The following is a 10,918-nucleotide window of genomic DNA, read 5'->3' as shown; positions in this document are numbered from 1 at the left end:
GATTGCTTATTTTTACTTGACTTAAGTACTTGTAACAACACACATCGAAGAAAACCTATTAGTCTTCCCACGAACATAACAGCAATCAGCATTGGAGCATAGTGCAGTAAAGATATGCAATCAAAACTATGGTATCATCGGTGGTATAGTTTACTGTCTTGCACTCTTGCAAGCCAGTGCTCCTACAATATACATATCTATAGTGTAAGACCAGTTTCCGATTCTATTCTGTACAACTGTACAATGCCTTGTGCGACATTAATTTAATATATATGTTCCACACTTAAGGAAGTTTTACTGTGTACAAACAAGTGAACAACTGACCTTGAATAATGCATCCCTATCCTATTAGGTTAACAAATAAAAATTTTGTCAGACACTTGGGCGATTTCTAGAGAAATTATAGACAGCATGGAGCTTTCCTCTGGCCTTTGATTGCTTACAGATTGCGGGATCACGATAATCAAACTGTCTCCAAATTTGGTAAAATGTGATCGCTTGACATGATAATGGATTTTGTGTCAAGTCAGAGGATTATAAATTGTGACCAGTTTAATATTTTTTTTTCCTGTTAAGAATGAAAAGTTTCACCATTGTTTAGACATAGAGTAAAAATGTACATACGATGCAGTCATGGTAAATGGAATGCAATACAAGTTACAGTAGTGAGTAGTTACATTAACGAAATAAACCTCCGTGCTTGTTATCTTCCATTTACAAGCTATTCATGGAACATGCCTTTCCAATTGACAACAAGCTAGACTCTCAAACCTGTACCCCTTCCTGATCAGTTTAACATTTCACGAAGAGTAAGGCAGGAAGGCTTATATTATCATCATCTCTTCGGCTGGGCATTCTCTATCATCAACAACACTGACATAAAAAATTAAGAACAAATATGTAGAAGTGTAGATTGTAGAACTCACTTCTAAATCATTAATATACTTCTTCCATTTACAATATACTTGGCAGTTCTTTCAAAAGCCCCATTTTCATTCATTTACAATATACAACCACACGGCTGGCTTAATATGCCTATTACTTGTTATTAGTAGATGACTTAGTGAGCCATCACGTTCAGAATTTATCTTGGTTCTTTGTGAACAAAAGGTACGTAGATGTAGAGTATGTCAGGGACTTAAATCTATTTTCTCAATTTGGTTGTCGAAGAAATAAGTACTACAAGATTTCATGGACACAATGTAACATTTAAGCGTGTACCTTATTCTTGTGTTATCTTAACAGAGGCCTCTCTGATGGCCAATTTATCTTAGATGGTTCTCAGTAACATGGCCTTTTATGTAGCAGGATTGCTGAAACTATACAGAAAATTAAAGTTGTGATAGCTAGCTATTTCTCGCATACATCATCATGATCAGAATATGCAACAATGCTAATTATCATTTATCAAATCTTAGTGCTAATTATATATTACACTGCACGAGCTGAAACTGGATACCATTCTGTAAATAAAAGGACTGGTCGGAAGCTATAATACAAGCATCACCTTAATCATGTGAAGCAGAGTGGATGGTGAGTGCTTAATCTGCAAAAAAAGTTTAGTAATCCAATGTTAAGAGGACAAAACCACAAACGTTATCCTCTACCTAAATAGTTTATATATAGAGTCTATCCAATATCTTAAGATCATACCACTGAACATAATCCAAGCTTTCTATAATTGTTGAAAAAGTAGATTCTACCAATGAAATACAAAAGTTAAATATAACAAAAAAATTGCCAAAATGAGCAAAGACAATTGCTACGAATATCCAAAATGTACTGATGTATGACAATACCGATATGAACAAATGAAGGATGATTTAGAATGTAGTAACAAATCAAAACAATTTGCTTATAGGGTAGAACTAGAAGTCTGGGTGTGAGGCTCTTTGCACCTGGACAAGTCTCTGATTTTCTCAGTTCTTTCACTTCCTTGGATATCCAGCGAAACTATCCGGCATCCAGAACTGAGTAGAACCTCCAGGGAAATAAACAGATTCCCTAGAGCCTAAATCACCCAATTTCATTGCTCCCCCTCAAAGATTCAAAGAATTTCACCTATTCTCTCCTAACTTAACAACACTCTCAGACTACAAATTAAACTGAACTTCCTTACTGGGATCTCTTCCTAATGTGACAGGAAACAGTAATCCCCTCAAAGAAATCCAACACAGCAATCTCAAGATCCTCAACTGAGTACTTGATGTACATCTCCGGGTGCTTCCCACTTTCTATATGTCCCCTGAACCGGCCCAGAAATGAACGATAAGCCGGAATCAACTTCTCTGATATGGATATTCGAAGTTCCTCACGAAGTTGAGGGTCTGGTATTATCCATGTTGCTTGCATTCTATGAGTTTCTTCGAACATCGAATTAAAGGCCTTAAATCTCTCCCTCAAAGCTGACTTAGACACCCCAGATGAAAAGCTCCCACTAACATGTAATCCTTCATCTCTCAAACAAGATAGTACTCTCACCCATGTCGCCCTCTGGTAACTCATCGCCGCCTGTCTGAATTTCCCCATCAGCTTCTTTAAGTAGTCGTCCCCGATCATTTCTCGAAGCTCTGGTGACCCTTTAACCTTCTGAACAATGTAGTGTACATTATTCATAAAAAATAGATGGGCAATTGAAGCATCTTTGTAGTGTTTAGATTTCCCCTCTAAATTAAATTGCAAGTTCACAATTATCCAAATCAAATGGTAAGCTAACGGAGACTGATTTTCCCTTTCAGAGAATTCCATCTCAGGAGTAGTTGGGTCTTCTTCAGAGTACCTCGGCTTCGAGACAATCAACTGAATTAATGTCTGCTTATAGTCTGAAATCAAACTGATATAATTCATGACATACCTTGTCAATGGATGAATTGTACCTCCAGGGACTGGAACTCGCGATGGTTCACGCTGCACCGCGTTCTCAAATTCGGACAATATCCCCCTAGCAGCCTCGGCGAGCCTAGATAGAATCTCCGCAGCTTGAACACGAATAGACTCCGATAAATTGGATCCAAAAACAGCATCAATATCAGGAAGCAAGTCCAACAATGCATCATGAAGGTCTAGAATCTTGAACAACTTCTCTGGTGACCTCCTACTAATACTAATCGCTTCGGCGAAATTAAATAACTGGATTGCAGGACCTTTAACGGTTTCCATAAAACAAGTATCATCAGCTGAAGAACCCAGATCTTCAAAAATTCTCTCACAAAGAACTTTTTCGCTTGCAAAAACTACTCTTACACAAACTTTAGCAGCTCTTATCCATCTCCTTATTTTGGTTTCCAATGCTTCCCATTCTAATCTTTGAACATCTCCTATACTTAGTTTCTCAATACCCAAGCGGCGAAAACTAGCATCAATAGAAGACTTCCGTACACTTCCATATACTTGTATGCATTCACGTAAATACCCAGCTGATATCATTCTTTCAGCAATACTACGAAGATCATGTATTGCTTCAGGTGGCACAAGATCAATTTCATGAATACCTGAAGTGGATCTATAACTGCTACTATGATGTTCTTCTTCTTTACTATGATCATCATCTTCATGACACTCTTCTTCGACGTTAAACTCACCGCTACTTTCAGTACTGAATCTTGAATGAGTTGAAGAGCTGAATGAGTCAGCTTCAAGTGGACTAGTATGTATTAGCAATATGTTTCTAAACTCATCCTCAAGTCTTGCCATAGCTATTTGAATTGCACTGTTGACCTTGTGTTGATCATCATCGGTTATCGCAGCGCTTTCCATTGAACGTTGGATCTCATCGACAGCGCGTAAGTATCGGTCAGCTTCTAGTTTATCACCTTCGAATATCATATGTTCTTTGGCCTCCTCAGAGGCTGTTGAGTCCCATCGTAAAATGATCTTTTCAGCTGCTTCAAATTCAACTTCGGGTGGCTCCATGGTTGACAGTTCGATGGTTGAGTGAACGTGGAAATGTTTTGAAGATCGCTTTAGTTTTGTTTATGTTTATGTTGGTGGTGGGGAGGAAAGTGAGATACTATTATTACATACAGAAGAATACAACAGAGATGGATAAAAATTTTGGTGTTTTCAGAACTTTTGGTCTAGTAAGGCAGCTGTGGGTTTTTGTCACAGTGCAAAATTTAAAGAGTTCAATTGTTTTTAGCTTTTTTGGGTTTGAAAATGTGTGCAATTGAGAAGTTGTTGCGTAGTTCAATATATGGAATGATTTTAGAGCTTTTAGCAAGGCTGTCATTTGGTAGATTAAGTTTGGTACATAGTAGATAGTTAAGACTTAAGAGTCCATCCTTGAGAAACATGTGGCTGGGGGTCAAGAGTCATCACATAGAGCCAATTGAAACAGACTGGTTAGGTTTAATTGAGTAATTACGAGCAAATGAATCTATGCTAGTCATAGTCTGGATTAGATTAATGCATATCAACTCTAGCTCAGACTCAAGAATAGGTCCAAGTCACTACAGAGAATAGAGATTGAGAAAAAGGAAAGGGAATGGAAATAGGCGTTGAAGGGGGTTCGTGGACCCATGGTCTAGTTCCACACTTCCACTCCATCCAAATCAAGAATTAGGTCCAAATGCGACCCAACTTGAAGCTGGACCTTGTTTGATTGCATGTAGGGACTTGGTTCAAGGTGCCAATACAATGAGTCAATGTAGGTCCATATTTGATCCGGATTCAGGATATCTGACCTGGAACCTGCTGGTAAGCAAAAGATGAATCATGAATATGTAAACGACGCGAAAAACATATATTTTTGTTGTGTTTTATTTTTCAAAAAACAATCAGACATTGCCCCACGGAATCAAACCCAGGCTTACAACCTGACCCACATATATCGATGCAAGCCGCTGACCCAAACCAAAATGGTGGAGTTTTTGGATGCGCAGCCTGTTGGGAAATTTCACTTGGAAGTCACACTTCAACCTAGTTAGAGCAAGTCCAATAGAGAGTTATATGGGCTACTAAAGGCAAATATAACACTCCAACTACAAAAATGTCATTCCAATGGAACTGTTAAAAGGGTCTTAAATTTGGAAGGAGTCAAAAACTCAGCCAAAGTTAAGACCTTCGCAAGAAATTTATAATAAGTTCGAGGAGATCGGACGATATAGTTTCCATCCGCTGTGTTAAATTCGACATTGCAAACCGTAGGTCAGTCCAAATTCCAAAAAAATTCAAAAAATAATGGACGGACGGCATAAACTATGTCGTCCGTATCATTTAGCACTTCAAAACAGAAAATGCGATTGGATTGGTTTTTTTATTTTGGGGAGCCAAATTTAGTTGGGCAAGCTAAAAGGCCTGTGTGACACTTTTAGCAGCCCAATTTAACAGCTCTTCATTGAATTTGCTCTTACTCTTTCTTCTAAATGACTTCTCTCGGAGGTAACCCCAAAAAAATCATCAACTTAAAACTTTGGTAGTTATCACAACAAACTTAATACAACAATAAAGACTAATATTTAATCCACAAGCAATATATATCAAACAATAAGTATGAAAGTAAATGCAAAGAAATACAAAATTTAAGGTGATTTGGTAAATGTTATCTACGTGAGCCAAGTTTCCTTTATAGTAAAGATTGGAGAATTTACAAGAATTAACTAAAATAAAAAACAAAAAATCTCACTTAAATCCTAACTCAATAGAGCTCCCACAATTCTTTGAAAATGAATATCTCAAAGTTGTCTCAACCCTAACTATAAGTTTTTTTTATATGTCGGGAGAAAATTTCGAGAGAAAATGGGTTTTGGAACGAAATTTCAACACACTATCAAAATTTCAAAATATCTCAAATATGAGTGGTTTTGGCCGATCCCCATAGGTCGTGGGAACATGGGAATTCCAGTAGCTTTGGTCCCAACCGATGTGTGCAGATCGCACAAAGCTCTTCCCATCGCTCAGGTTTCTTTCCAAACGACTTCGACAGATCGTTCAAGCATCAATTCCAGTAGTTTTCCCTCCAAACGACCTCTTCAGATCGTAAGGGAGATTCAACTACGACACGATACGGCCGTTCAAGCATGTTGGTTGGACAACGGAGCGAAACTCAACGGTTCCCTAACCCAACACAACCTTACAGAGTGCATTCTTATGTGATTGGAATTACAAGACACCATGACAAGTTATTTTTGGGAAATAGAACAGCTTATTATACGCAAATGTGTTTTATGTACATTGGACATTGTTTTCTGAACAGCTTGTTTTTGCTATGGAATCAGGGAGTCCAATGAATATAAGTACAATTAAATCCTAGTTATGTGGTTATATGAAGAGTTCTGATGAAATTAGTCTGCTGATGTATTGGCTCATACAGCAGCACATGATTTTGTGCTTCGTTTTGCAGACGCATAACAACTTAAACAAACAAGAAGTCAACTGATCTGAGTCCAAAAGAGGCCAGTGTTCACATGCTTTCACACTTGCACGTATATAAAATATAAACTAAAAAAGAGTAATAGGAAAAAATATATATAAAGTTTGTTGAACTGTTATATGTCCAGCAGACTGGTGATACGTTCAATTATTCTAATATAGGTTGGTGGTAACAATGTTTGGAGTATATGGATCATGGACAACCCCCAATCTTTTTCGATCATTCATTAAAAAAATTCTGTGTGATTCATGGCACATCTTATTTTCTGTGAGTGTGGCTGATAATCTTAATTGACAGATAGAAAAATGATTTACTAATAAAACGACAATATCTGAAATCTTACGGTGTATTTCAGTATTTGGTAAACGATAAACGTAGGGGGAAATCATTTTAACCATTTCTGTGAGACTTGGGAGTTTTCAACAGTGATCTTTCGTTCATCAAACATGAAACACGTTCATTACTATTTCAAAGGTTCCAAAATTCGCTTGGGAGCAATGATATGAGATGAACAATTATAAAGCATGGATCGAGTCAATATGACATATGGTCCATCCCATGATGCAGTTAGGCGATTTGCTTAGAGAGATTTCTTAGTCTCAATCTAATCAATAATAGTTCGATTCGCAGGGTCATAAGATGCAAAAACAAAGCCTATTTTATACCAAAGTCGAACATAAATGGTACATTATAAGGATCTTACATCCCTCGTGACCACGATGAAAGGGAACGGAATCTAGTGCATGAGAGAAAATACCATCTGACATGTCCAATCGAGAAAACTCATTTTTATGTACTAAGCACTTTGATGCAAGCGCAGGATGATTAATGATCACAAGCTGTCTAATCTATTTTAAACCTATAAAATCTAACGTTCAGTATAAATTAAGATATGCACGAGTGGTGCATGGTGAGGTCAAAGAGGGAGTCCAAACTCCAAACTCCAAACTACTAAGGATGTTGGCTTAGGTGGATGCACTGCAATATGTAGATTAACTATATGATTAGCTTGGTAATTGTGAAAGTAAACTAGGAACACTTGGGGCTTCGCACTCTAGATTAATTTCTATGATGTTGAAAGTGGGTTAAGTGGGTTATGGTTGTGTGACAGACTGACAGGTTTGTGCTTCTGTATGCGAGCCTTTAAATACTCACTCCAGCTGTTAGCCGAAGTGAGAGACAGAGTTGTAGAGTACTGTACCGCGGCAATATTGATTAGGCTACAAATTTAGGAAAGGAATGCAATTTTCCACGACACTTTTTCCCACTTCCAAACAATGTGTTATGATTTGTGACCAGAATATCTTTTTTTAAAACAATAGAAATATTAAATGGTCTGTGGAAAAGATAAAATATTTTGGTCATAAATCATAATATTGTTTGAAAGTGGCGTGGAAAATTGTACCCTTTACGAATCCAATAAGTTTGGGCTCTCTCCGTTTTGTTTTTTTACAAGAATTGGGCTTTTATGTTTATTTTTTTTTGTAGCTGTTAATTTTTCTGTTCTTGACATCAAATTGTAGGTGAGAGTATATGAGTGGCACCATCGATGCCTTGAATCGTACATTCCAAAACAATTCACCTTTTGGAGTTTGGGGATTTGGGGCCTCCAAAGCTTGGAAAAGGTCTCTGGTGATGCGCTAAACTTCACCATTTTGTTGTTAATTCAGACTCCCTAAGAGCAGTGCATATCATCAATGAGGTAGAGACAACTCCATGGTTCTGCCTGAACCTTTTGTGTGCTATCAGAGCATGTAAGCAGAATTTTACTTCTATATCAGTCCACCACATCTTCAGGTAAGGAAACAGAGCAGCTGACCATATGGCAAGAAACTGTAATGTGAGGGAAGAGAGAGTTTATCATAGCATAGGACCTATGGATGAGAGACTAAGTGTAATAGTACAGCAAGATGTCAAGGTCGTGGTTGTATGCGATAAAAGAAAACAATAGAAGACAAGGACGAATAACGGTAATAACCAAGCGCGGATTAGGGTCAGTCCTTAAGGAAAGATTTAAGCCAATGGTGGTGCGAGAAAGCAACAATTGCGTCTTCCTCACGAGATTCAATGGTTAACGAAGAATCCGACTTTGCACTAGAAACGGACTACCCTCTAGAACAACGAAATATAACTCTCTCCTCGGGCGGCCGGAAGAAGAGAGAAGAAAGAAGATTGAAGCAATTAAAGACTTATCCGTTTCGATTAGCGGTAGGGTGGAGAGAAGGGAGTATCCACGAAGTTTATTTGGTGTGTATGGATGGAGGCGAGACAACTTCTCTCTCTCAATATAGAGGCAAAAAGAAAGACGTCCCGGTATACACGAAGTTCTCTCGTCTCTCTCTCTGCTCGCTCGGATCGATTTCTCTTATGAACACAGCAGTGTTTATATAGAGGTATGATCGAATCATAGATGGAGAAGGACACCTCTCTAATTCGGTTTCACAAAACCAAATTGAAGTAGAACTCTAGCTTAGCCGAAACTTGCTGCAAAAGCAAAGAACAAGTTTAGGCAATTGGTGATCCACTACCCACTAGACAATCAGCCCAAGTCCAAGCCCACGACGCGACTCGGTTCGGTGCGGGGCGGGCGGGCACGCGCGTGTGTGGCTTTGGGTGAGTCCTCCCTCCTAACACAAAAGCCTTTATACCCTAAGGGCATGCCCTTATGTTAGAGGTTCACCTCATATACCTCACTTCCTAGTGGTGGTTCACCAATGTGGGACTAAACAACACACAAGTGTTTTGAAATACACTTGGAGATTCCAACAATCCCCCACTATTTCAAAATATTAATAGTCCCCCACTATTTTGGAATAGGATATTACAAAAGAAATGGGTTAACGAAATGCCGAGAGAATCGAAAAACAATGCATAAGATACCGGTGCTTTTTCGGGCTTGAACCCGGTCATAGGGTAACATGTCTTATAATACGTGAAAAGTGGTGGATTAAAAATCTTTGAACCAACATTCCCTTGTAGTAAAATAGAGGACATGCACCCACATTGCTCCTTCATTATATGCCCGTTTCATGGGTGTTGCGCTTTTTGGCCCTCATACGCTTCGTGTTATGTGAATGCTCTAGAGTATTTGCTCAATACTCATAAGAACCGACCCAGTTTCTACATTCACGTAGGTGGATATCCATCAAGTGTACATAGCAGTTAAAATACACTATCTCATAAAAAATGGACTATGGATTCCATTAAGAGTAAAATAACTCATCCTTTTTCTCATTGCTATTCAAGTTATACAAAGTATACAATAATGCTATCTAGTCATAGGGTGGGGCGCCTCAAAGAAAGACAATAGCATACCGTGAGCGAATGAGGTGACTTGTTTTTCCCTTTGAACCTACTTCATGGGATCTCCAATCACATAGGTGGGGTTGCCGTCAGTGTCGCCCTCTATCTAAGGCAAAAGTCCCATCCCCCTCGACGTATCAACCACTTGTCTCCTGTTAAGTGGCTTTGTCAGAGGATCGGCCAAATTTAACTCTGACTTCACATAATCTAGAGCCACAACTCCAGATTCCAGCAGCTGCTTTATAGACTGTAGTCTCAGACGAATATGCCTGCTTTTCCCATTATACAATTTGCTCTTTGCCTTTGCTATTATTGGCCGACAAATACAATGCATAGGTACAGCTGGAGGCGGTTTTGTACCAATAGGAAGATCTGCCAAGAGGTTTCTAAGCCAAACTCGGACTTGCTTTATCTAAAGCAATAAGCTCTGACTCCATGGTTGAACGAGCTATCAAGGTCTCCGCTTAGAAGATTTCCAAGCGCGCGCACCTCCACCTTAGGGTGAAAATATAACCACTAGTGGACTTGATATCATGAGAATCGGATATCCAAATTTTGCATCACAATAACCCTCTATCACAGTGGAGTTTGTCTAAACCTTATGCCGTAATACATTGTTCCTCTCAAGTACTTGGCTAGTCTCTAAGGCACTCCAATGTTCCCCGGCTAGACAATGAGTGTATCTCGCTTAGCCCGCTAACTGCATAAGCAATGTCGTCTAGTGCAATTCATCAAGTACATGAGACTACCAATAATTTGGGCATATCTAGATCGAAGTACACCATGTTGAGCATTTTTCCTCAGTTCACTATTTGCCTCATAAGGTGTCGATACGGGCTTACTATCATAAAAGTTAAACTTCTTCAAAAACTTCTCAACATAATGCTCTTGTGAAAGAAAGCGTATAGCCATCATCGCTTTACGATGATTTTGATTCCAAGAATCACATCGACTTCTCCCAAATCCTTCATTTCAAATTGGGAGGATAAAACATCTTGGTGTTTCTCACAACATCAAGGCTAGGACTCATGATTAACATGTCATCCACATATAGACAGATAATCACATATGTATTCACATCAAAAGATTTAAATTAAATACATTTATCAGCATCATTTATGTGATATCCATTAGACATCATGACACTGTCAAACTTTTCATGCTATTGTCTTGGCGCTTGTTTCAACCCATATAAAGACTTAACTAACTTGCATACCTTATGCTCATTCCCTGGTACTATCAGAT

At 38.5% G+C, this 10,918-nt stretch overlaps 1 protein-coding gene across 3 annotated transcripts; it reads right to left on the bottom strand.

Annotated features, from left to right (window-relative positions):
* Positions 1–200: 200 nt before the first annotated feature.
* Positions 201–4,209, bottom strand: LOC147512481 (exocyst complex component EXO70A1-like). 3 transcript variants are annotated; one of them, XM_086595479.1, is made up of 3 exons: positions 1,899–4,209; positions 1,508–1,546; positions 201–568 (listed from the first exon to the last, which is right to left on the bottom strand). In XM_086595479.1, the coding sequence occupies exon 1, from the start codon at positions 3,910–3,912 to the stop codon at positions 2,116–2,118; it is 1,797 nt and encodes a 598-aa protein (XP_086451605.1). In that variant the 5' UTR covers positions 3,913–4,209; the 3' UTR covers positions 201–568; positions 1,508–1,546; positions 1,899–2,115. The 3 variants fall into 3 exon arrangements, with proteins under 3 accessions (XP_086451605.1, XP_086451604.1, XP_086451603.1); XM_086595478.1 differs by lacking the exon at positions 201–568 and adding an exon at positions 674–873; XM_086595477.1 differs by lacking the exon at positions 201–568 and having other exon boundaries at positions 1,384–1,546.
* Positions 4,210–10,918: the final 6,709 nt, after the last annotated feature.

The sequence above is a fragment of the Coptis chinensis genome, chromosome 3 (assembly GCF_015680905.1).
Source record: "Coptis chinensis isolate HL-2020 chromosome 3, ASM1568090v1, whole genome shotgun sequence".
Taxonomy (NCBI): Eukaryota; Viridiplantae; Streptophyta; class Magnoliopsida; order Ranunculales; family Ranunculaceae; genus Coptis; species Coptis chinensis.
Note: the sequence above shows the minus strand (reverse complement) of the source record. Positions and strands in the feature narration are given on the sequence as shown.

Excerpts from the sequence above, each read along its gene's own strand:
- LOC147512481 (XM_086595479.1), bottom strand. The coding sequence starts at position 3,912 with ATGGAGCCACCCGAAGTTGAATTTGAAGCAGCTGAAAAGATCATTTTA.